The sequence below is a fragment of the Halichoerus grypus genome, chromosome 1 (genome assembly GCF_964656455.1).
Source record: "Halichoerus grypus chromosome 1, mHalGry1.hap1.1, whole genome shotgun sequence".
NCBI classification, from domain to species: Eukaryota; Metazoa; Chordata; class Mammalia; order Carnivora; family Phocidae; genus Halichoerus; species Halichoerus grypus.
Window position 1 is genome coordinate 216,200,510 of NC_135712.1, and position 25,529 is coordinate 216,226,038.

The window sequence follows — 25,529 nt, forward strand, 5'->3', positions numbered from 1 at the left end:
ATGCCGCGGGGCGGGCGGTGCAGGGGCCCAGTGGCCTCAGCCCCTCGACAAGCGAGGTGGCTGGGGTGGACCTGGCGGCCGGGCTGGGGCGGCCGGGACAGGCTGGCCGCCCGCTCCAGCGTTATTTCACGGTGGGCACAGTCGGGGAGTTTGGGGCTGGAGCAGACGGCCCCTTTCAGCCCCTAAATCGGGCCGTTTTCGCCACCAGGTGCGGGGCCGTCCCCACGGGGCCCCAGATGCCCGGGATTTGCCGGGCGTGCCACGGGGGTGGGGCTCCGGGGTGGGTGGCACAGAGACCCTGAAATTGGGTGCTCCCCCTCAGACCTGCGGCTCCTTACGGGCCAGGACCGAGCCTCCGTCCTAAGCAGCCCCTCCGCCCTCGGACTAGCAGGCACAGTCACATCTGCGGCCAGGGGAGCCGGTCTCCTCCCTTTCTGGGCCCGAGAGTGTTCGGCAAAGCCTCAGAAGCAGAGTCGAGTCGACAGAGGCCCGATTCATCCCCAGCTTTAGACAGAAAGCAGAACAATTTCCCCAGGAAGATAAGAACAGCAAAGAAAACCCTCCCGTCTGAAAACGCGTCCACCCTCGGGATTGGTGGCACGTGATCCGTGGTTGTCCGGTGCTGCGTTTCAACAGGGACCTGCGCCCTGAGGGGCAGGGGGACCCGCGGACGGTCTCAGCAGCTCCGACCGGGCAGGGCGGGGGCAAGGGTGCCCCGTCCCCTGGCTCAGTCCTGGCTCTCACTGGTGTAGATACCAGCTTCCCAGCGCCTCGCCATGGCATTCTTGTGGTGGGTCACTCGCGTGGCTTCCAGGACCTGTAAGAGGAGGCACCGAGTCCCCATCGGGATCCCGACCCCCCAGACAACTTCCCACTGCCAGCCTGTAGGAGGCATCTAGAGCAGGAAGCAAAGCAGGCCAGCTCCCCTCCTCTATTTCAGACCCTCTACCTCTGGGAATAGCACCAAGGAACATGCCAACTCACGCCGAGACCTACAGCAGGTCAAGTGCTGGGGTCTGGCACTTTGGACCCAGCTCAGAAATGTATTCCACAAATCCACTGACGTGGCCGTCTCAGATGAGTCCCTCTCCCAGAGAAAATGTCTGTCCCTGTGTGTGGAGGGGAAACTGAGGCACGGGCACTATGGGGAGCCCGATCTGCCCCAAGCCTTCGCTATCTGGTAAAGAGATGGCATGCAGAGCTCGCTCACATTCTGTACCCACGGGCAGGTCCCAGCGAAACCCACCCCAGGCAGCCACGGAAGATCCCAGTGCCCGCATGCAGAAGATGGGCTGGGGGGGCTCCACGCCCTGGCCAGAGGGCACAGGCGGGGCGGGAAGGCGGGGGCCCCGTCCCCAGCGGCACACTCACCTCTGAGTCGATGTGGTCTAAGGACTTGATGCCAGCATACTGCAGGGAGAGGACACGCATCAGCCCCCCGCCCTGTGCCTGCGCCACGCCCCAGAGCCCACTGGGCCAGCACGGTCCCCCCGAGTGCCCCGCCATCACCCCAAACTCAACGCCGTGCACCGTGCACTCCCCCCAGGGACTCCCCTCGGTGACGGCCTGAAGCCCCATTCCCAAACATCGCCTTCTAAGAAAGACAGTGTTCGCTGAGCTCTCCCGCACCAGGCCCCGCACCAAGGCTCACGGGGGCGTTCCTAGTGTCCCGCGCACTTTACAGCGGGGGAGCCCAAGGGTCAGAGAGGGGCGAGGGTGTGCCGACGTCCCGTGCCCCAAGCGGCAGGCCTGCGACTGTGAGCGGCAGGCGGGAGGCTAGAGCCGCTGTTACTGTCCTTATTGTCCGCCGGCTGCGGAGACCCCGCCCCGGGGGGAGATGTGGGCTCAGGTCCCTGCGTGGGAACTCACGAGCCACCTGCCCCTGGGCTGGTGTGACAGGACACGGCTCTAAGGCCCATGGGCCTGGTGCGTCGGAGGGCCACGCACTTAGTGGAAGAGTAAGGACGCCGCTGCCACATGGCCACCGTCCTGCAGACTGACGCAGGGGGACGACCCCAAGTGGGGGCCCCACGTAGGTGGCCTCTGCAGCGGAAGGCCGTCCGTGAAGAGACACCCAGTGTGCCCACTCTGCACTCCGTGCGGGGGGACAGGCACAGCCTCCCACAGGGCCGTGAGGGAGGCAGGCGTCAACCCAGGTCATGCCTGAGTCTCCCTCAACGGTCCTGTGTCCCTACACGGGGTGCCAGACTGCAGCCAGGCCTCGGGGAGTGGGGGCCGGGCCGGGCTCGAGACTCACCCGCTGCTCCCTCTTTTTCCTCCGCTCAGGAGAAGCCTCGGCAGGGGCCTCCGCCGTCCACACCAGGCCTGAGTGCAGGTGGATGGGGCTGAAGAAGTGGGACTCGGGCACCGAGTAGCTGCCCATGATGCCTGTGGGGGCGGAAGGGGCATCAGGGAGGGTCCCCGGGTCCCGGGAAGGCAGAACGCCTGGGAGACTCAGAGTCTCGGGCCAAGAGAGGACACGCACCTGAGCCGTGTGCCCCTAGAGACCGAGCATCCACGCTGATAAAGCAAAAACCCAGGGCACAGTTGACACCGCGGTCCAGGATCCAGGGCGTGAGCTCAGACGGGCGCACAGAGGCGACCGGGGAGGTGGACGGGGTCCCCCAGATGCTCCCCACGCTCAGCCGCTCCTGACCCCCCACCCTGCTCCAGCCTCTGAGCCCAGAGCAAAGCCGCCACTGCCCGGCCCATCCTCACCCGAGGCCGCGGAGGAGCCCCTGGAGTCCTGGTCACCTCCGTCATTGTCCTCGGCAGGTGGTGGGGAGAAAACCTCAGGGAACAGTGCATTCCGCCGCTCCTCGGCCACCTCCTGCTCGCGCTGCAGGACGCTCTCCACCTCCCTCTCCAGCAGCTCTGACGACGGGGACCTTTGCAGCCTCGATGCCAGGGTACCCCCCACCTCCCAGCCTCGGACGCGGGGGCCCTCGGCCCGCGGGGGCACATCTGGGACCCTGAACCGCAGGGGGCTCAGGTGGAAATACTCCCATCGAATGACACCTCCGTGGGCTTGCAGGCGCCCCCGGGGCGGCTTGGAGCACTCCGGCTTCATGCCTGGGGGGTTTCCAGAGGATTCCAAGAGATGCCTCAGAGACCCTGTGGCCCTTGGAGAGCCCGCAGCCTTGGCCTCATCCGTAGAGAGACCACGGAGCTTGCCATGCGCGTGGAAGGCTTCGAAGTCCAGCCGGGGGCTCCCAGGATGCAGGTACGGCTGGTAGGCATCCGCCGGGATGCGGCCCACCTTCCTCACCTCTGGGGCAGGGTCAGCCGTGCTGCTGTCCGAGGCCAGGTCCAGGATGGAGTCTGAGCTAAGGGCTCTCCTGAGCCCAGACTGGGGAGCCCGGGAGAGCCTGTTGGGTGTGGCCTGCAGGCCCTCCCGCCACCGGTGGTCCTCCTCACGCTGCGTCTCCTGCGCCAAGTCCCACTGCACGTAGAGTGACGGGCGCCCTCGGTCCCGCCGTGGGGCCGCGGTCAGGCTCACCTTGGTCAGCAGGGGCCTGCTGGGTATCTCCACCAGCTCCTGCTGGCTGTTCTCCCGCCGTAGCCCCCTCTGCTCTCGCAGGTCTGCTTCCCGCTCCTGGGCCAGCCGGATCTCCCGCTCGATGGGGGTCTCCTTGGGGAGCTCCAGGGACCCCACTTGGGAACGGGAGCCGGGGTCATCTGCAGCCTGGGCGCCAGATACAGCCGGAAGGCCACAGACCCTCTTCTCTCGAAGGAGCACCTCCCTCTCCTGGGGCTTCAGCGGGACATCACACCCATTGGCCAGGAGCAGCCCACTTGAGGCCTTGGGGGCCTGACTGAGCCCCGGTGGGGCACGGGCAGGGGCCACCCGAGCCGGAGGGTGCAGAGGGCCCCCTGCATTGGCCTGCTCCAGACTCAGGAACTGCTGCTTCGCTGCCAGGAAGTCGATCTGCTCCCTGTCCACGGCGCTCTCCTCCAGGGGCCCAGGCTCAGGTTGGCCGGGGCTCCTGGGGTCCAGGTGGCCAGGGGTGCCGTGGAGCGTGGCCACCGTGCTGTTCTTCCTGAGGGCCTGGCCCTGGATGACCGCCCAGCGCTCCTTCTCCAGGTCCCGTGGCCGCCGAGGCTGGGTGTCCCCGGCGTCCAGGCGGCAGGCCTTCACTTCCTCATCCTTGTCACCCTCCCGGAAGGAGAGCATCCATGGGGGTAAGCGGCCCGGGAAGGCACGTTGGCTGTAGGACGCCCCAGTCCTGGCCGCATTTAGCTGGGCTTCTCGGTAAGCCGGCCACGCCTGTGGTTTGTCCTGGCCCCAGCCCCTGGCCGCCGGCCCCACATCCACCACCTCAAACGTGTAGCTGGTGTCCCCATCGGGGTCCAAGCCAGCCAGGCGAGGCGAGTGAGGGATGCTGAAGATGGGGTATCTGGTCACTCGGTCCATGTCCTGGGGTCTCAGCTCCCCACGGCTCCCTGGGGCGGACGTATTCCGGGCTCGCTGAGGAAGGAAAAGGGAACAAGGGCCAACTGGTCAGAGAGCAGGACACAGCACCTGTCTTGGGGAGCGGCACAATTTCCAGTCCAGTCAAGGGCAAAGTCCTGGCCAAAGGGCCTCTGTGATTGGCTCAGGGATGGGTAAATGAGCCGGCCCTGCCAATCAGAGACTCTACCCTCTGGCCTCTGTGATTGGCTCAGGGATGGACATGTGACCCAACCTGCCGCGGACCTAGAAGCCTGATCTGAGACTTGGCAATTACCGCGGAAAAGCGGACCCTCTCCCAGCTGGGCTTGTTCCGGCCGCTGGGCTTGTTTGAGCTCCTGGATCCAGCCACACCTGGATCCCATTCCTGTACTGACTCGCCAGTCTGCCCCCTGAGTGCCTGACGTTTGCAGGTGTCCCACTCCTGCTGCTGCCCTCGCCGGCCCAGCTCGCCATGGCCAGACCCAAAGCCATCCCCAGACCGCCTGCCCGGACCCCCGCGAACACGCGCATCCGCCTCTCTTCCAGGGCGCACACTCTGAGGTTCTTTCCTGCTGTGATTTCCTTCATCAGCGGGCCTGACCCTCACTAAGAGATGTCATGTGGGGAAACTGAGACTCAGTTGATGTCGGGTGGCAGGGACTCCAGCTCCTGGTTCCCTCCCCTAACCTGCTTAGAGGGACACTGTCCCATCCCAGTCAGTCCGCCCCCTCCGTGCCATAAAGCTAGGACAGGCTAGGGCACACCTTGGACCTTGTCCTGCGGGGCCAGGAAGGCCATGGAGCCTCTGGGCCACACCCTGACCCAGTGCCCTGGAGGGAGGGGGGCTGGCACCCCTTCGAGCATCGGAGTTCTGCTGAGTACAGCTCCAGGAGCCCCATCCCCCAAGGTCACGCACCTGCTCTCGTAGCCCCCTGGTTCCTGGCCTCGCCGGCAATTCTCAAGGCCTTCATCTGGCCTCCGCACAAACCCCCAAACTTCACAGGCATCCCTACCCCAAACCTGGCCCTCCTCCTCCTCCCACAACTCCCTCTGCCTGGAGGACCTTCATTTCTGCTCCTCTACAGCCTTCTTACCTGGAGCCCACACGACACCTCCTCCAGGGAGCCCCCCAAGATTGCCCCTGCCCTTGGAGCCTGTTGTCTGAGCCTCATCTGCTGCCTGGCCCAGCACCCAAGTTAGGCGTCCCCTTTCTACAGCTGAGGAAGGAAGACTGGCCGTTCTCAGCTCTCCAAGCAGCCCTTGTCCCTGTGCCCATCCCCGGTTCTGTCAGTGTTACTGTGTACATCGGCTGTCTTCCAGCCAACTTGCTTGTAAAGGCTGTAGCTCTAAAAAGGAAAATGCAGCCCCCCCTGAACTGGAGAAGTGGCGTCAGGCACCGTGAAATCCACCCTGGGAACGATGTTATAACTAGCACGTATCACGTCGGCTTTTGTATGTATCAAATATTGAAACCATACTCGGAAAAACAGTAGTTAAAAAACAAGGAAGCCTGGGTAATAAGCGCCGGGCATGGGGACTGAGCCCCTGTCCCCGTGACCACACAGCCCCCATGGGGGTGTTCTCCCTGAAACTCACAGGGGTGGTACAGCTCTGAAAGGGGGTAAGCGTATTTGAGCCTTGTCTTCTCCCACTGGAGGCCATCAGCCCGGGTCCCTGTCCTCCGGTGGCCCAGACGAGCCTTCCCCCCTCCAGCCCCGAGCCCGGTGCTGACCCTGAGGGCTGGGCAGGTCTGTGCCCAGGCCCTGGAGATCCCCGGGGAGGGCAGGCATGGGAGGAGGTGACGCAGGAGTTTGCTGAGTGAGTAAGTGGACGTTCACCCCACAGGATCTGTAAGCCACACGGGCATCAACTCCGGGAAAAAGAACCACCTGCCTGGGGGGTGTCAGTCTCGCAGTCGGGTGGGGCGCAGGGGGTGCTGTGGGGACACTGCTTCCTCTTCCGGCCGGGCCATTCCTGAGGGGTGATTCACTGAGGCCGGTGGGGCGGGGCTCGGGCTGGGGCTCGGGCTCAAGGCCCCAGGGCCCCACCGGCTCGTGTCCTCGGGAGACCCTCTGCTCCCCTCCGGCCTCAGTGTCCACACCTGGACCGTAGGTGTCGTCCACCACGGCACTTGGCTCCGCGCTGAGAGCCTCCGAGCAGTCGTGCCCCATACCCCGTATACGGTAGGTGCCAGCTAAATGCTTCCACGGTGGTTGCTGATACTATTATTATTTAAACCCTGGATCCACCACTGATCTCAGGCAGGCACCCCCTCTTGCAACACTTCAGTCTCCCCGTGTGCGAGCTGGGAGGACGCTGCACCCACACGGGGCCCGAGGAGGAGCAAGGAAGCCTGGGTGGGGTGAAGCCCCAGGGAGGACCCCAGAGACTCCGCACAGGTGAGTGGTAACAAGAGTCACAAAGCCTCCGGCACGGTTTTCCCAGGGCTGCATTGTGGTTGCTCCTCCCAGGACCCTGTGGCAGGAGCAGAGAGAAGTGAGGCCCAGGGAGGGGAAGGGGCTCACCCGAGGTCCTGAAGCCTGAGCCTCGGCTCTCAGTCAGTCTCCTCCTCTTCCAGGAAGCTCCCCACCCCATTGCTCCCCCCCGGCCCCACCCCGCATCATACTGATACCAGACCCAACCGGGGTTTATGGCCCCTCGTGCCACACGCCTGCTTCCTCATCACCTTTGGAAGGGCTGAGGCTCAGACAGGGCAAGGTCACACAGCACGGAGCGTCTCTGGGGGCACAGTCCTCCTGGGACCCTGGCTAGGCAGAGCCCCAACGCCTGGAGACCCCGGACTCTGTTGAACAGTCTCTGCCCCAGGCCTGCAGGCTCCCAGCCGGCCCCTCTCCCAGGCTGAGGCTGCCCCACCCACACGCCTGTGTGTCCCGATCCTGGACCCCATGGGGGTGTCACATGCCACTCAAGACCTCTGCAAGCAAGTTTCCAGCCGGCACTGATGAATGTTCCTCCAGAAGCCTCCCAAATTCTCAGAACCAATGAGGGTTTCAATCAGACCCCCTCATCGGAGGCTCGGGGCTCAAGGTTCTTGGGTTTGGGGACCTGAAGCCCAGGGCAGAGACTGAAACCCCAGCAAGGTTCAGGGACTAAGCCTCTGCTCCCCCAGGTGGGGGTGGGGCAGGAAGGGTAGAGACCCCCAAGACCTCAGAGACGGCCAGGGGAACAGAGCAAGGGAGGCCCCCCCAGCCCCTGAGAGCACAGCTGGAGGGGGCTGGGGTGGGGAATGCGGGACCCCCTCCCTGCACCCCAAGGATCCCACAGGGGGGCACATGAACCCCTATGCCGGAAACAAACCCCACCCCACATGGGACCCCTGGCCTGCCTGAACTTGTTGTCTGTCCTGCCCCCCACACCACGTCCCCGGCCTCACCTGCTGGCTCCTGGCCCCCAGCAGCCGCTGAGCCTGGCTCCAACTCTGTCCACAGGCACAGAGACGCCTGGCGCCGCCCTGCCCACAGGTTGCCAGGGGACAGGGCCCCGCCAGGGCCCCGCCTGGGGAAAGCTGGCGCACCCCCTCCTCCCTGGCCCCACCTGGGCTCGGGAAACAAAGTCCAGAGGAGGAGGGAGAAAGACGATACCCGGGCAGGGCGGAGGGCAGGCACCATGCCCACTGCACACGGTCCCTCGGCCCCCAGGGCCTCCAGCCCCACGGAGCCGGAACTCATGGAGGCCTCTTTCTCGCTACTGCCAGGCTCTCCAGCACCCCAGAGAGGGGGTGTCACTGCCCAGAGTCACACAGCAGGGCCTGCGCCAGCCCCCCGCCCCATGCCACCTGGCTCAGCCCGTCCTGGAGGGCTACCACCCCGGAGAGCCCCTTTCTGGTGCAGGCCCAGCCTGCCGGTCTCTGGGGGGGCGGGCGGTTCTGCCGGGCCCGGGTTCAAACCCCCCTAAGCCTCTCTGAGCCTGTTCCCTCCTCTGAAACGGGGACATCACAGGGCTGGGAGGATTCCCCAGGCCACCTCTACGTAAAGGACCGAACGAGGACATCAAAAGGCCTGAAAACGTTAGCCGGGTGGGCAAGGCTCAGGCCCCACTGACGGATGGGGGCACCAAGGCTCAACGTGGGCAGTGGGTCCTGCCTTATTCTTGGCCAAGGACTGCAGGAGCCCAGCATCTCTGGGGAGTGGAGCCAGTGACCCAGTGGTCAGCCTAGGGCGGCGAGAGGAGAGGGACACCCACACACAGTGAATGCGGTTTTCATCCCCTGCTCTGGGGCTCTGTCCTGCCTGCCTCGTGGCTGGCTCTGGGGACCCTCTGACCCTCTGTCTCTTCTTTCATCAAATGAGAGGACTGGGATTTGAACTGGAGTCCCCCCATCTTATGCAGTCCACCCTGTTGCTTATATAGGGAAACTGAGGCCCCAAAAGGGCAGAGACTGGGTCACCCAGCTCGTTGGGATGACTGTGGAGACAAGGACAACCGTCCTGCCCCCAGACAAGGGTGGCCTCCCTCTCAGGGTTCATAAAGCCCGTGGTATAGAGAGGCAAACTGAGGCGCAGAGGGGACAGAGAACTTCCAAGATCAGCTGGTGAGACAGAAGTGGGGGGTGGCAGCCACTGTAAGCCTTCCCCCCGCCGTGCCCCCACCTGTTTCCCGGGGACTGGTTCCTCTGCAGAGCTTGGGGGGGATCCGTGGGGCTGGGAATCCAGCGAGGGGCCGCCTTGGGTGGGGTGGGCTGGGTCAGTCAGTAGAGCCAGTCCTGCCCCCACCAGCTGCCCCCTTACCCCCAGGCCTTACCTACCCAGGTGCTGCTCAGATGGGCACCAGCACAGGCGGGGGTTCCGACACCCCCCGGCACTGGGGTGAGCCCGAGGGTGCACAGGGGCTGTGGGCGGAAGGAGAAGCCAGCTCCCCGGGGCCTCCTTTTACAACTGGTCCGCCCTCGTGGGGCCCCACCCCGGGCCTGACCACAACCTTCCACCCAGGCGAAAGCCAAGGACTCCAGGGCGGGGGCTGTTCACACTGTTTATTTGCTTCTCTGGGAAAGTCAAGAACGTCAGGGCCTTGTCACACACATCAAAAGCGGAGGGGCGGCAAGAGCACTTCAGCGGAGGCTCACAGCTCGAGGACTCAAGGAGGAAGAGGGGGTCCCACGGCCACCGCCCAGGGTCACCTCAGGCGGCCTCTCCCCCTGCCACCGAGGCCCAGAGCTGCGTCGGGGTCCAGGCTGCGGCCAGAGGTGGGCCCTGCACCTGCCCTTGGCACCAGGCGGGAGGCCCTCGGGGAGGGGCCGAGATGGGGCCTCACCGACCACAGCCCACAGGTGCGGGTCTGTGAGCATGCGCACAAACGTGCCGGGGGGCGAGTGCGGCTGCATCACGGAGATGTGTGTGCGCATCCCGGTGTGGGCTGCCCCCAGGAGGGGAACCCCTCACCCCTCACCCCTCCCGGTGAGAGGGGGACAGGCTCACGTCGGGCGGGGCAGCGAACGGGGTCTCCTGCTGAGGAAGCCCCCTGCCCCGGGCTGCGTGCGCCCCGCCGCTGCCTGAAATGTGCCCAGCCCAGTGGAGCTGACAGTGGCCTGATCTCTGGGGTACGGTTGGAGGGACCCAGCACCCTGGTCCAAGCAGGTCCTGGGCAGCCCCCCCAGGGTCCCCAAATTAGCACCAGGAGGAAGGAGGGCCCAGTGGGAGTCGGAGCTCAGGACAAGTGGCTCGTGGGGCCCTGCCTTGTGCAAGGGGCAGCTCTAAGGGCCCGACCTGCAGGACACAGTGCAGGGGTCACCGACCCCTCCCGAGTGGGGGGGCGTGTCCCGGGGGGCTCTCCCTTCCCAGGCTCCATCATCCACTGGCCATGCCGAAAGAGGGCATGGGGGGAGGGACACGTCAGGCTGGGGGTGCCTAGAGGGGTCTTGCTCCTTTCCAAGACCCTGAACCTGACCTCTGACCGAGACTCCCCAGAGAGGCATGGCCTCACCCCAACTGTCCAAGCTACAGACGCCAGAGCTTTGGCCGGGAAGCCCCACTCCCAGGGGCTAAGCGGGGGACAGAGCGGGCTCCCAGGAACCCGCGGCTCTCCGGGTCCCTCTCCGGCAGGATGTCCCCTCAGGGACCTCAGTGGAGGTGGCAGGAAGGCACAGGCAGGAGGCCCAGAGGGTGGCTGGCCGGCCCAGGGCTGTGTCGAGGCCCCCGGTCACCCCAGCCAGGACCGCTGTGGCTGAGAGCCGCTTCTGTAGAGCTGCCGTGACGTGGGGGTGCCCTTCATTTTGGGGAAAGTGGGTCTGTCCATGTCGCTCTCCTACCAGGCGTAGGTGCACGGCTCAGTGGTTTGGGGGTGTCGGGGGGGTGGTGAGGGGTAGGGGACCCCTGTCCCTCTCTTTCCAGTGAAAGAAAACTTGGAAGGAACATGTGACAACCGCATGTCCTGGGGCCCGTGATTGCAGGTGGAGGGTGGGCAGGCGCCGGGGCCGGGCTGGTGGGGGACTGTGGTGTGGAGGGTGGGGCTGGGGGCTGGGAGGCTGGGCGGCTCACATGATGGAGCAGCATTTACAGCGCTGCTTCTTCGTGTCGAGGTCCTGGGGGTCGCTGGCGGGGGCCTCGGGCCCCACCTGGTTCTCTTCCCTGGAGCCCGCAGCGGTGGGGGGCTCTGCCGCGCTGCCGTTGGGTGGGGCGGGCTCCTTGGGCTCTGCCGCGTCCTCGATGACCACCAGCTCCGCCGTGATGGTGTCCTGCAGACCCAGCACCTTCTGGCTCTCGGCCTCATCCTCCACGTTCTGGTAGCCCATGAAGATCATGGTGACCGGGGGCTCCTGGCCCGGCTGGATGCCCGGCGGGCCTGATGTGGCCTCTCCTGGCTGCGCCTGCACTCCCGTGATCTCCCGCCTGGAGGGTGTGGTCTGCACGGGCTCCTTGGACGCCCCCCGCGTCTCCGCTGTCCCAGCCGTGGACCCTGCCTCGCTCAGCGTGACCTCATCGGCCTTGTGGATGAGCTCATCCACTTCAGAGGAGCTCAGCGGGTGGATCCCATTCTCCGCGGTACCGTCCACAGCATGGACCACTGGCAGGGGTGAGAGAGACAGAGAGAGAGAGAGAGTGTGTGAGCGGGCTCTCGGAGGAGGGGAGGCCTGGCAAGGCTGTGGGCCACCCTCCAGTCTGAAAAGGAAATGAGAAACTGAATCACACATTTAAAACCAATGGACTCTCAAGCTCCCTGTTGGGATCTGTGCACACAGACAAATCCGTGCACGGAGGAAAGGGTGCGGGCGCGAGAGCGTTGGTCAGAAACCAGGGGAGACGGGAATCCAGTGAACAGGGACTCTGGTCCTGCATTTTGCAGCATTTCCACATTCCCAGCAACTGGGTCCCACGTGGCCACGCAGCAAAGTAAGTCTGCTTCTCCCACTGTGAAGATGGTGCAGCTCAGGGAACAGATGTGGCCAGCCCTCGGTCACCCAGCTGGCCAGGGCGGGACTCTGCTCTGTCTCCCGGGCTACATGTGTCTCCCTCCCCCAAGGAGTTTCGGGGATTGTGATGGCTTCCTTCCTTGGGTCCCCGGGGTTTAGCTGGGTCACTCAATCTCCTGTTCTCTAGGAAACACGCTGCAGGCTCGTCTCAGCCCTGCTCTGCTGCATCCCTGGACCCAGTGATGGCCTTCTCTTTCACGTCTGAGTAGTTTGTAATTTCCACGTTGATGGACTGTCTCTCGAAGCCAAGGTTCACCGAGAAGGGTGTTTTTAAATTTGGGGGAGAAGGGGACCAAGAACACAGGGCATAAGATATAAACTTCGTAACGTTCCTTACGACTGCCTCTGTGACCCCGGGCACAGTCACTTTCTGAAAAGGCCCTCCCTGTGTTTGAAAGGAAGGCCCGTTCTCCCCTAGGCAGTTCTGTGTGTGCAAGGAATCTTGTTCAATGTCTTTTCCAAATCTCTCCAACTGCCCCGTGGGTGCCTGTCTGATCTGTCGTGTTCTGAGGGCTGGGTTTTAGCACAGGCAGGAGTCCTGGCCACACTCCGATGCCAGCCCAGCAAACTCCTAGAAACGAGGCTGCCCCGCTGCGTGAGGGAGGGACACACCGGCACCCTCGGGACTTGCCTCCTCCTGGGCCAAGGGTCAGTTCCTGGCTGCTGGCCAGAAGAAAAGTGCTTTCCACTTTCAGTTTCCAAACCCCTGGGGAGGGGTGTCCATACCTCAAGGCTTTGCAGCAACTCTGGGCTGGAGGCCTGGAGGGTGGGGTGTGCCCAGGTTACGCAGAATCAAGCAGAGTATTTCCCCCTGGCCACTGCCCCAGAACAGGAATCCAAGCCCTTGGCCACCATGGAAACGGATCACCTTCCCATTGCTAAGCAACCAGAGTCCAGTCTGGCGGGTCCAGAATCCCCCAGGGCTGGGCCAGGCTGCACTGAGTGGCTGAATCCTCTGCCCTTAGCCCCATCAGGTCATTTTTGTCCAGGAGACGAGGCAGCTGGGACTTGCCCAGGGTCACACAGCTGGTGAGAGCTGGAGCCGGGGTTCCTTCCAAGTCTATGTCCCCAAACCATGGCAGAGCTGGGCTGAGACTAGGCCCCCTTCAAAGCATCCTGGATGCCGCAGAGACCCCAACAGCCTCTAAGAACACGAGGCTTTGGGAACCAAAACCACAGTGAGTTACCATTTCACGACCACCACGATGGCTATAGTGATAATAACTTAAAGATGGTAACAAGTGTTGCTGAAGATGTAGGGAGATGGGGACCCTCACACACGGCTGGTGGGAAGGGGAGTGGGGCCGTTGCTGCAGAAAGCACCCTGGCAGTTCCTCAAAAGGTTAAACACAGAATCCCCATATGACCCAGAAATTCCATGCCTAGTTATCACCCAAGAGAAATGAAAACATACGCCCATATAAAAACTTGTATAGCATTCTAAAACCAAAAGGTGGAAATATCCCAGACATCCATCAACTGATGAATGAATAAACAAAATGTGATCCATCCAAACAATGCAATATTATTTGGCCATAAAATATGAACGTGGATGGAGCTTGAGCCCACGATGTTCAGGGAGGGAACCAGACACAGAAGGCCATATGGTATGTGATTCCACATGTGTGACAGGTCCAGAAAAGGTGCATCCACAGGCAGGAAGGGGGTTAGTGGATGCCATGGTGGGGATAGGGGGTGATAGTGTTTCTATTTGGGGAAGAAAAATGTTCTGGAATTAGTGAGAGTGTACAACATGTTGAATAAACCAAAACCCACTGAACAGTATGCTGAATTGTGTGTGTTCCGGACCCTTCCACTCTGTATATCATCTTCTTGTAAAGAGCACTTGTGGACTTGCTAATGGATTCTGGAGCTGGGCACTATAATTTTATATTTGGCTTGGGTGATCAGCTCCATGAGCTCCACTGCATGAAGAAAGCAAATGTTTGCCTTAATTTTGAATATACCTTTTTAATGTCTTCTTAAAACATATTTTGTTTACTAAGTGGGTTTGTCTCCTTCTTCTGCCATCGTAGTAAATATTGCCTGGAACTTCCCCTCCCTGGGTTTGTTTATAAACTATCCTTACAGGCCATGCCAAAAATGACCAAAGTTTGGGCTCCTGGGTGGCTCAGATGGTTGAGCATCTGCCTTCGGCTCGGGTCATGGTCCCAGGGTCCTGGGAACGAGTCCCACATTGGGCACCCTGCTCCTTGGGAGCCTGCTTCTCCCTCTGCCTCTCTCTCTCATGAATAGATAAAATCTTAAAAAATAAATGACCAAAGTTTAAAGGCCAAACTACTTATAAAATTGCTGTCTAAATACTGACGGATAATGCAGTTTAAATGAAAGTTTTTCTTACCTAAAAATAAAAAAGAGTGAATTTTATGTGTGTGAATTATATATATAGAGAGAGACAGACAGACAGACAGACAGACATGTTGGGGCTTTTGACTAAGGTTGCCCTGCTCCTCCCAGTCAGGTTTCCTTGTGGATGTCTCTCATACCCTGTTCCCCTCCCAGCTGCCAGAGGGAACCCCCAAAACCAAACCAGATCTCAGCACCATGGCCCCTGCTCACCCCTCCCTCCAAGGCTTCACCTGACCCTTCCTTCCACTCCACCTCAGTCCCACAGGCTCCCTTCAGTTCCTCCAGCCCAGCAAACTCCATCCCACTGCAGGGCCTTTGCACATGCTATGGCCTCTGTGAAACACAATGTTTCCTTGTGCACTGTTGTGCATTCAATGAGCTCCTGCTCACTTCCCCTGAGGAGCCTCCCCTGGCCCCCTCCCTGCCCTGCTAGAACCTCTCAAGGCCCCCTCTGCATCTCTGGGGATTTTGTCACCTTTATCACAACAATACTTATTTAAATTACTCCTGAGCTCCAGGCTGAAAGTCTCTCCTAGGACAGAGCTAAGTCCCACTCTGATTCGAGGCCCAGAGCCCCGCCCAGGACCTGGCGCGCGGCCAAGCTCAGGGCGGGTTCCTGGAGTGAACGAAAGATGGAGCTGCAGGTCCGGCACTGAACTGCCTCTAAGCCAACGGTGGGTTGTGGGCGTGAGACCATGTCCCGAACAGCGTCCATGTCAAATCAGGCTGGAGGTCAGGCTCTAGCTCAGGCTGTGGGAGGGGGGTGGGGTGGGGGGTCTGGGTTGGGGGGCGGGGGCTGCATACCTTTGGTCTCGTCTTCGTAGACCTTGATGCCCTGAGGGAGCGGCTCCCGAGGGAGCACGGTGGTGCTGGACAGCACCCGGGTCTCCCCAGTCACCTTGTCCTTCTCCACCGTGATCTCGACCGAGTACATGGCTGGCACGAGAAGCACGGGTTACCCGAGGCCGCCTGCCCACGTGCCCCCCGCCGGCTGCAGCCAAGCCAGGGAAGGGGAGCCGGCAGCGCAGAGCCAAGCAGTGGGGACGCCCTTCCCACGGCACCCCCAGCTCCACATCCCCCCACAGCTTTCCAGAGCCACGGGCCTCGGCCTGAGTTCCTTTGCTCGGCATTCGAGGCCCATGCTTGCGATCCCACCCCATCTGGAAAGCCTTAAACTGTTCCCGTTTCCTCAGAGCCGCAGAGTAAGTCGGAGGGAGGCATGCCTTGACCACGGTCACGGCCAAGTGTGAACTTGGGTCAGCAGGCACGCAATCCTAGCTGGGTCTCGGCGCGTCCCGGACCACCCAGTGATCAGCATGCCTGTGTATCTGTGCTTCGCGCCTTTTTTCATTCAACTAGTGACCTGATCCTCATCTCTTTCACTATGAAGAATGCATAACGCCCTCTTGAAATAACTGAGAGTCATTATCCATCAGGATGGTTCAGTCCCGCCACCACTCCATAGAAATCATCACCACCAAGATCACACGAAGACAATGGGTCCTAGCAGTGACCCCCCCGGGCACTGACCACAGCCCCCAGGACCTCACCCTGAATTCCAGGATCCCACCCTCACCTCCACGCCTGCCCCTGGGGTCCCCTGGGAGCCCCTGAATCCCCACGTCCAAGCCTCACTCCCACTCTGCTCCTGTAAGCTGCCCCTCCTGGGTCTTCCCACCCCCGTCAAGGCAATTCCCTCCTCCCTTTCTCTCTCACCCCCCACGTCTGTCCATCTGCAGAGGCTGTGGGTTCTGCCTTGGGGACACCTGGAACCCGCCCACATCTCGCCCCCTCTGGGTCCCCTGCCCAGGCCACCTTCCCCCTCCCCCACCCCTCCCGGACCAGTGCAGTCCCCCGCCCCCCCCAGTGCCACCCACAATCTGTTCTCCCCGCTGCCACCAGAGGGCGCCGGTGAGCACCCAGTCGGGCACGTCCCCGCTCTGCCCGCAGGCCTCCAGGGCCCCCAGGTGCCTGGGGGTAAAGTCCTCTTGTCATCTCCCTGAGCTCACCTCCTCCCTCTCCCCCCTCACTCATTCTGCTCCAATCAACACAGGACTCCAGGTTAGTCCTCCAACAAGGCAGGCACGGTCCAGGCCAGGACCTTTGCACGTGCTGTGCCCTCCACCTGGAACACCTATCCCCCTGTGCCTTGCTCCCTCACTTCTTTTGGGTCCTTGCTCAAACGTCACCTGCTAAGTTTGACCTCCCCTGAGCCCTCTGATTCAACTGACCGCCCCCCAGCTCTGCATGCTGCCCTACTTTCTCCACAAGTTAACTGCATGGGGCATTGTCCTTATCAGGACCTTCGCTCCCCCAGGCTGTGGCCCTCACCTTGCACACAGCAGGTGCTCAATAAGCGCTTGTCACATGACTGAATGAATGAATGTTATTTAACTCCATGTCCCTGTACAACCTAACAGCCTCAGCTCCAGACATACAGTTGGATGGGTTGTGCACTAGAAGGCCGCTGGCTAAGGGACAGGGCGGGGCTGCTCCAACTGGCACAGAGGCCCTGAAAACACCCCCTCCTCTGGCAGATGCTACCCTCTGTCTCCTGCCTCCTGGGGCAGAACGGCCTGCCCCTGCATGAGACCCTGGGCCTCCCCTGCCACCTTCTCTGTCCGGGTGTCCTGGCCGCCCTGCCCCAAGATGGTCTTCACCTCCCTCGGTTTTGTGCCTCCACAACTCACCCCAATACCGGTAGCAGCAGTCAGGTTCTGCCCGTTGTGATTACCGGTCACTTCTCTCGGGTTAGTGCCAGGCCTAGCACTGCTCCAGCAGGTGGAGACGAGGAGCCCTTGTCTTGTGGCTGAGCAGGGATCTGAACCCCAACTCTGGAATGCTTAGTGCTAACCCTGTCTCTCTCGGCTTCCCAGAAGCACAGAAATGCCTGAGTCCCAGCCTGGTCACCTCCAGGAACAGGGCGCTCACTCCCTATCCTGAGGCAGCCTGAGGACAGCAGAGGACGGAGGATCTGCCGTGGGCGTGTGCGGGCGTGTGCGGCCCCCGCCGGGCCCCAGGAGTGAGCAGCAAGGTTAGGGGGGATGCCATGAGGGGTGTTGGGTTAGAGGGCTGCCATGCGAGGGGGCCCGTCTTCCCAGGGAAGCTGGGCCAGCATGTGACCAAGGTGCCAAAGCAGAGGGGGCCTCGGTCCAGCTGCCACCCGCATGACCACAGCTCCTGCTGAGGGCATGTCTGCGTCTGACCTAGCCCCGCCTCTCCAGGCTCCCCAGGACCAATGCTTAGCCCAGGACAGCAGCTGGACACAGGGGATGAGGCTGGGGGCTGACCCACCTGCCTTCATCATGGTGGAGCCTTCGACCGTCCTCATGGGGGTGTTGGAGACTCGTTTCTCTGTTCAGTGAGTGAAGGGTGAAGAGAGATGGGGGTCAGAAGAGAGAAGATCACACAGACCCCCAGACACCTGGACACCCACCAGACACCCCCAGATGCCCCCACATACCCATCAGACACCCCCCAGATATCTAGACACTCCCAGACACCTGGACCCTCCCCTGGTGCACACATACACCCGGACCCCCCACCCGTGTGCATACCCAGAAGCCCCAAACACACACCAGTCCCCAGTCCATTTCCATCTCTCAGCCCAAATAATTTTCACAAAATCCCTGAGAGGCCTGCGTGAAATTTTTTTAAATTATTAATTTTTAATTCCACAGTAAGACACTCCCCTAAATAATTAACACACAACAAATCAGGCCAAAGACAATCTGACCACCACCTCCAATCCTGGCTGGTGGCTTTCCTTCCATGCTTTAGATGTCAAAATAGACGAGTTTGATACATGTTTTAAAAATATAACTTACATTAAATAATTTTAATATACTTAATACTTTAATATATTTATAAGCTATTATATTTATAATTAAATATATTTAAATGTCCTACATGTTTGTGAGATATCTGCAAATGCGCATTATCTATCCGTAATAATTGCTGAGGAAGGGGAAAAATGGATCCCAGACTTCAAACTTTTGGCTCCTTTTCTTTGTTCCCTGCATAGCTGTCTTTTCCACATCTGTGTGTGTGTAGGGGGGGGACCCTTGTGCTTTTAAATATTGCCCCCTTCCCAGGACTGCTGAGACCTTGATTTCTTGGCCCCACAGACCCCATTTTATAGACATGAAAACCGAGGCCTGCCCAGCTGTGCAGCAGCTCAGAGCAGGTGGACGTGGAGCAGAGGTGCGGCTGGCCAAGACTGGCACCCCAATGTGGACATGGGAAGGCCCCAGAGGCTGAGACCCCAGGCAGACACGTCCCCCCAGAGCCTCAGATTCCTCACCTGCAACAACTCCACCCCAGGGATGTCATCATAACTCAGGGAAGTGATGATGAGGGGCTCTGGGACAGGCTCCGTGAGAAGTAACAGTAACCAGTCACGGTTGCTACAACTCTTATCAGCAACAAGAGCTCTCAGTTTGTAGGTACCCTCCCCAGGCCCACCACCCCACTCTGGCCACAAGAGGGCACTAAGGCCCCGCCCCTCCCTCCGAGAAGCCTACCTTTGGGCGTGCCCACCGGGGCCTGCAAGAAAGAAGGGAGAGAGGTCAGGGATGCTGGCGCCCCCTTCCCGCTGACCAAGGTCCCCACCTGTGGGCAGAGCAGTGTGGGGAGGGCTCGGCTTCGCACCTGGAGGCCCCATCGAAGGTGCTGTCTCCTGAAGGGATCCCCCACCCCTGCCCTAACCTGTGACAGCCAGGTAAAGTCCCTGCCCTGCTCAGAAGCCTCCCATGGCTCCCTAGTGCTCCCCAGACAAAGCCAAAACCCTTCTAGATGACCCCCAGGGCCTGTGTCCGCAGACCCCTGCCTATAGGCCTCTCCTTCCTCCCCCACCCCCCATCTCTGGCCAGACTCACTGGTCCTTGAACACATTCCCGCCCCAGGGCCTTTGTGTGTGATGTCCCCTGCACTGTGGATTTCTGCTTGGCTGGCTCCTCACTCAGCTCCCCGACCATAATCCAAAGGTCCCCCACATCATGTCGCTGTCCCTCGAGATACTGTCTCTGTCTCCTTCAGGACGTGGGCATCGCGAGGACAGGGACCACACAGTCTGTGGTCGGTCAACCTCAGTGGAAGCCCCCTCTCATCTCCAGTCTGTGCCCAGAGAACTCCTATTCAATTTTCAAAGTCCACCTCCTCCAGGAAGTCGGCCCAGTGCTCCCATGCATCAGACGCCTCTTCGGGAACTCCGCAGTGCCCTGGGCTTACGCATCCCAGGCCGGCCATCCTCCCCGTGTTTCTGGTCGCCTGATACATGTCCCTCTGCTCAGCTGACATGACTCAGTGAGGCTAGGGCCCAGCCCACATTGCCCCCGTCCGCCCCGAACCAGGCCTTGGCAGACAGCGAGAGCAGGACCAGGGCTATGAGAGGAGCCGCTGAACGGGGCTTGGACACACAGCTGGGATGCTGGTCTTCATGACACCCCAGGGGCCCCTGCCCCAAGGTCCGAGCCACAGTGACACCGAAGGGGGGTCTTGCTCTGGGGCCGGGGTGGGGGAGGGGCGGGCACCCCGGGAACCTCATCACCTCCTCACCTGCTGAGAATCCAACACCACCTCTGCCTTCTGGTCCTTGGCCGGGCTCGGGGCGGCGGGTCTCTCCCCGGCGGCAGCGGCGGTGAGCGGGCCCGCGTCCTCCAGCACCTCAATCTCCTTCTGCAGCCTGGGGAGGGCACAGGAAGCCACTGCCCTTATTGGGCACTTCTGGGCCCCAGCACCGCTCCAGGCTCCTTGACGCCAGGTCACCCCACACCCTGTGAGGTAGTCTCATCCTCCCCCCTCGCAACTGGGGAAACTGAGGCACAGAGCAACGACCACACAGGGCCAGCAAGCAGCAGAGCTGGGTGTGGCCCCAGGCTGGCCCGTCCATGGGCACCCTCACTGCTACGGTTTACTTCTCTGCTGGTTTCCAACCAACTCTCCTGTTTTCCGCTCAGATGCATTTATTTTTACGGGAAGCTTTATCTCTCTGGGGAAACTGGAAAAACCATGTCACCTTCCAAGTACAAGAAGATAATGGTGCACACAACCCAGTGGGAACAAAACAAAGATCTTAAGTCCTGTCCCAGCGAGCACCCGCCTGAGGCTTTGGGGGTGAGTCTGAGGCCCTTAAGGAAGTGAGCCTACACTGGCCACAGTTAGGGTCGGCCTGCAGGGCTTCCTGGAGGAGGTGTCCAGGCAGGGGCACCAAGCGGGCAAAATGCAGGTGGCAGGGGCACCTGAGGAGCGGGTTGCCCTGGGAGGAAGAAAGCCAAGGCCCCCAAAGCACTGGAAGTGTGCCAGATACGTGGTGGGGCTCGAGGGAGGGCCCCCCACCATCGAGGCACCTGCTTTGCGTGTGTGCCCCTCACCCAGGGTTACACCTAGCAGGACGGGATGAAAAGAAGCTCGCCTTGTCCAGCCCCTGGTGGCCAATCATCTCCACCAACTTCCCGTCCTGCTGGCAGTCCTGGCCATCTCTGTGCAGCCCCGTCTGAGTCCCACCTCCGTCTGAGCCCCACCTCCGTCTGAGCCCCCCGCTCTGGCCCAGGCTAACAGTTCACGGTCGGAAAACAGGCCCAGGAAGGAAAGTCCCAGCTAACACCTGCCCCACCTTCTTCCAAACCAAACACATCAGGGCAGGATCCCCAGGTCTTCCCAGTGGGTGTGTCTCGCATCCAGCTGGGCGGTGGGCCAGCGTGCTGTGGGCCCCGGGCAGGCCCCAGGCCTCTCAGGCCTTCCTTGACCAAGTGGACATTTGGAATTTTGACCGTCACTTCCCTCCACCCTGACCCTGCTGCCCTTGGGCTGAGCCTGGGCCTCTGCCTGCCCGGAAACTCCAGGCCTTTTGTCCCAGCTCCGGGGGCAGGGGGGCGGGGGGGCGGTCACTTTCCCCGGGCCTGCCCCCCTCCCTGGGCTTCCTGCAGGCCCAGCTGCCTGGGCGTCTGTGGCCTGCGCTAGAACCAAGCCGGGGAAGACTCACCAACTGGACTGGCGCCAGCAAGGCCCCAGGGAGGCCGCTGCCGGCCACTCCCATCCTCCTGGGCCCACAGACCTGCCCCCACACACCTGCTCTGCTGGGTGTTTGGAAGAAGAAAGGGGTCCCACCGGGCAGCCCTCTGCCCCCTCAAGCCCAGCTTAGATGCTCATGGCCCACCTACAGCCCCATCAAAGCATGTGAATGGGGCTCTTCCCTGCCCCCACCGGCCCTCGGAGCAAGGGGCCAAACCCTATCCCAGCCCAAGGGCGGCCCCCCCCACGCTCCCCCAGACTCTGCAGGTGCCTGCATCGCCCGCCCCTCCCACCTGGAGATGGACTCCTCCAGGAGCCGCGCCTTCTGCTCGTCCTCCTGCATCTGTCTCCGCATGTCCTCATCTCCCTCCGAGGCAGAGGACGGCGTCCCCTCCAGCAGCCAGCGTTCCCGCAAGGCCTTGGACTGGGGGTGACAGGGCTCGAGGTCAGGATCAGGCTCAGGGTCCGCCCCTAGGGCACTGCCGCCCCCCCGCCCCCCCCACGCCAGGCCGGCTCTGCGAGGGGCCACGCGGCCGCCCGCTCCGGACCTTCAGGTGCTGCAGCTGCCGACGGTCGTCCTCCAGCTGCCGACGCTTGGTCTCAACCTCGGCCTGCCGCTTCCGCTTCTCCTGACGACAGGGACACACACTACCGTGAGGGCGAGGCTGGGGGCCTCGCAGACCCCACCAAACCACTGAGGCTCTGCCCACGGGCACCCTGCTTTTCTGTGAATGGCACCCACTTGGCCCACTGGACTCCCCCGCCCCCGCCCCCCTGCCCCTCGCCTGCCCCCAGCCTGCATCCCCCCACCCCCGCACAGAGGGTCTTCGCAAGCTAGTGGTGTAAGAGACACATTCGGAGGACAGCGGGGGTCTCTTCATTTTCACTTTGTGGGAAGCACCTTGCCACACCCTGGCTCTGAGCCCCAAGGGCCCTGGGCGGGGTGTGGGGAGCCCGACCCCCGTCCACACTGTTGGAGGGGCAAGGAACTCACTGCAATGGCCTGGAGCCGCTCCTGCTGAGACGTGGTCTCTGCCACCAGGACCCTGGGGGGAGGGGACGCACAAGGTCAAGTTGGGGATCCACCCCACCCTGCTCTCCACAGATCTGGTTTGAATCCCAGCCTGTGTCTTCCAGCCACCAGCTGCCACAAGCAGCATCCCCGTTTCCCTTCTGTAAAGTGGGGTCCCTCCCTGCCCCCCTCAGAGGCAGCACTGTTCTCTCTACCCGGCCTTATGACCTCATGAATTCTCCCAGCAAACCCTCCTGCGGCCCCCCTGGGAACAGGGCCGAAGGACAGGAGGGGGAGGCTCTGCCCAGAGATGCAGGAAGGGTTTGGGGAGGCGAGACGCTGAGCCGGGCTGTGGAGGAGAGAGAGGAATTCACCAGCAATCAAAGGCCAGAGACGAGCATTTCAGGAAGATGCGGAGAGATCGGGACAGCCCCCTCTTCACCCTCCGACCGCCAAGCCCCTCTTGTCCAGCCCTGGGAGGGACACGTGCAGGACTCGGGACCCACCAGCCCCACCTCCCAGCCCTTGGGCTTGCAAAGTTGACAGTGTTACCCTGGGACGTCCTCTCTCGAGAATCTGCTTCCCCTGGACTCTCCCAGGACCCCAAAGGCCCAGAAAGCGCTCCGAGTCTCCCAAGCACACACAGCAAAGAAGAGGCAAACCCAAATTCGGCCCTTGACTCCCTTTCCTGTCCATTGCATGCTTTCTGAAAGCCACGCAGTGTGGTTTTCGCCTTAAACCGGCGTGGAGTTGATAAATGTCAGTGTTGCCAGATGCAACTGAAGGGACAGACTCCGTGGGGGCAGGCAGGAGGCCCAGGACCCGGAGGGTGAATCCTTCCTGCCCTTCCCCTCCCCTCTGCTCCCCTGAACCCCTCTACCCACATGGCAGGGCAGGGAGGAGATTTCAGACCTGGCCGCTCCCTTCCGTGGTCTCTCACGGGGTCCCCAGAAGCTGCACACAGTAGCTTCTGGACCCATGAAGCCCTGAGTGATTGCCTCTCACCCCCAGGGCCTTGGTGACAAGGCAAGGCCTGAAGAGGAGGCGGGGTCTTGAGCTCCCATCTGGACCTCCCTGTTCTCGGTCCAAATCCTGAATGATCCCAGGGCCACTCTGGGGGGCCTCAACAGTCTCCTGGGGGCAGGACCTGGTGGGCACAAGGGGGGGCTCTGAGCAGTGGGAACCGGACCCCCTGAAGTCCCCTTATCCACCCCAAGCCCCTTATCTTCACAGGGACTGAAATTACAGACCATCCTTTGGTTCTGCTGCGCGCCCCCCCCCCCCAGCCCTCAGCCCTGGATCAGGACCAGGAGCCACCCTGTGGCCTCCAAAGACCCTCCACCCCTTCTGGTCCTTGGTTCCCCATTTGCACAAAGAGCAGGAACAGACACCCCAGCTCCTGTTCTGTGCCCCCTCCCCCTGTGATTCAGAAAGGAAACAGAAGCCCAAAGTCACACAGTGTGCTGGGCCCACCCCTGAGCCCAAGCCCTCCCCCCAACCCAGGTGGCCGCTCCCGGTGCAGATCCATCGTGACCTGCAATGCCCCACCCCCCACTCCACTCAGGTTCAGTTTCCTGGCCTCGCTGAGACCCATGAAATCATCTGGCTCTCACGCCCCAGCCAGGTGACCCCACCCAGCTCTTCCCTTCCTGGCGGGTAGCACCTGCCCTCTTTGTGCCTCTCAGGAACCCAGCAGCCCCGGCTGCACCCTCTGTGGCTTCCCTCTCTCCTGCCTCAGGGGGGCTGGGTTCAGCTAGGTGTCATTCAGTAAAGGCTTGATCCAGCAATCCAGCTTGGAAGCCCTTCCTGAAGGGCCTGATCAGCTACATTTTTGAGTCTGCTACACCGCCCTGTGTGATCCAGGCAAGGTGACACCCCCAGTGTTCCCTACCTAGGCCCACCCTCTACTTTTTGCAAACCTCATGTTTCCCATCCCGGTCCTCTACCATGGCCTGCTACATCCCTGGCCCCCGACAATCCACTCCCCACCCCACAACCAGAGGCAAGTTCTCAAAACAAGAATCAAAACCACTCATTCTCCTGCTCTTAAGTCTCCCTAGCTCCCATCACCCCTTGAAAGAAATCCTAGTGTAGCTCAACCCTATCCACTTCTCTGCCCTCACCTCCTCTGTTCTCCCACTTGCTTACTCTGTTCCAGCCGCCAGGACCTTCTAGCTGTACCTCAACTGCACCAAGCTCGTTCCTTCCTTAGAAGCATTGCATTTACCGTTCCTTCTCCCTGGTATGCTCTTCCCTTGACTGGAAAGTGAAGCCCAGAGAGGGCAAGTCACTTGTCCACAGTCACACAGCTGGGAGGTGGCAGAGCTGGGACTAGAACCGCCCAGCTCTGGGCCACAGCACATGCCTACCCTTTTCCGGCTGTCACGTGGCCTCCACGGACCCACCAGGACGGAGGCAGAGCTGGGGGAGGGGCATACAGCCTCGGAGACCCACTGCACACAGGCCATGCTGGGCGGAACCAGCTGCCTAATGCTGGATCCCCAGCAGGCAGGTGGCCATTCAGGCCGGACATAAGGACACAGGGACCGCTCTGCGGCCAGCCTGCCGGGCTGCAGACAACAAGGCGGGCAGTGTCCTCACTCAGGCGGGGTGTCCCTGCTGGCTGAACCAGGTCAGGGGAAGGTCAGGCACAGTGAGAAGAGGCGCACGAGGCCCAGGAAGAGAATTTCCATCCCTCCCTCAACGTCCCTGTCCCTGTCCCAGCCCGAAGGGCACCGGCTGTGTGCCCCCCTCACGCGCCCCTCCCCATGCCTGAGGGCGCCAAAGCGGCCCCGCCCCAGGCGCCACCCCCCCTCCCCGTGGGGCCCGCGGGAGGCGGTCGCCCTGGCAACCGCACTGTCCCCATGGCAACGCGGAGGCCGGCATGCAGGGGGGTTGGGCCGGCGCAGAGCATCTCCCGCCCCCAGCCAGGCGCTGGGGGGGGGGGGGCTAAGGGTTTCCTGCCCTGGGCCTCAGGGGCTGCCAGAGAGGGTGGGATGCAGAGAGGTAATGGGGGTCGATCCTCCCCCCACGCCTGGGGATGCTTCCCGTTCTGGTGTCGGGGCGCCAACGCGGGGAGGGGATTCTACCCAGGAGGGTACTGGACCTGCCCCTGGTGCCAGGTAGCTAAAGTCAAGCCAAGATAATGCTCAGCATCATAAATCCACAAATTAAAACAAAGTACGACCATAGAATCCTAATTAAACAGCAATAAAGTAAGAACACCTCAGCGCAGCGCTAGCCGCCTTCCCCAGGCAGTCCCAGTCCCGTTTTCCAGG

General features: G+C 61.8%; 2 protein-coding genes across 3 annotated transcripts; both read right to left on the bottom strand.

Annotated features, from left to right (window-relative positions):
- Nucleotides 1-488: 488 nt before the first annotated feature.
- MISP (mitotic spindle positioning) lies at nucleotides 489-9,274 on the bottom strand. Its single transcript, XM_036100742.2, has 5 exons — nucleotides 9,198-9,274; nucleotides 2,719-4,468; nucleotides 2,258-2,388; nucleotides 1,372-1,410; nucleotides 489-817 (listed from the first exon to the last, which is right to left on the bottom strand). The coding sequence occupies exons 2-5, from the start codon at nucleotides 4,412-4,414 to the stop codon at nucleotides 728-730; spliced, it is 1,956 nt and encodes a 651-aa protein (XP_035956635.1). The 5' UTR covers nucleotides 4,415-4,468; nucleotides 9,198-9,274; the 3' UTR covers nucleotides 489-727.
- Nucleotides 9,275-9,407: 133 nt separating this feature from the next.
- On the bottom strand, nucleotides 9,408-24,799 carry PALM (paralemmin). 2 transcript variants are annotated; one of them, XM_078058665.1, is made up of 9 exons: nucleotides 24,621-24,799; nucleotides 22,234-22,285; nucleotides 21,788-21,868; nucleotides 21,533-21,663; nucleotides 19,785-19,911; nucleotides 18,752-18,773; nucleotides 17,523-17,582; nucleotides 15,033-15,164; nucleotides 9,408-11,452 (listed from the first exon to the last, which is right to left on the bottom strand). In XM_078058665.1, the coding sequence occupies exons 1-9, from the start codon at nucleotides 24,782-24,784 to the stop codon at nucleotides 10,923-10,925; spliced, it is 1,299 nt and encodes a 432-aa protein (XP_077914791.1). In that variant the 5' UTR covers nucleotides 24,785-24,799; the 3' UTR covers nucleotides 9,408-10,922. The 2 variants fall into 2 exon arrangements, with proteins under 2 accessions (XP_077914791.1, XP_077914797.1); XM_078058671.1 differs by lacking the exon at nucleotides 15,033-15,164.
- Between the last annotated feature and the right edge of the window lie 730 nt (nucleotides 24,800-25,529).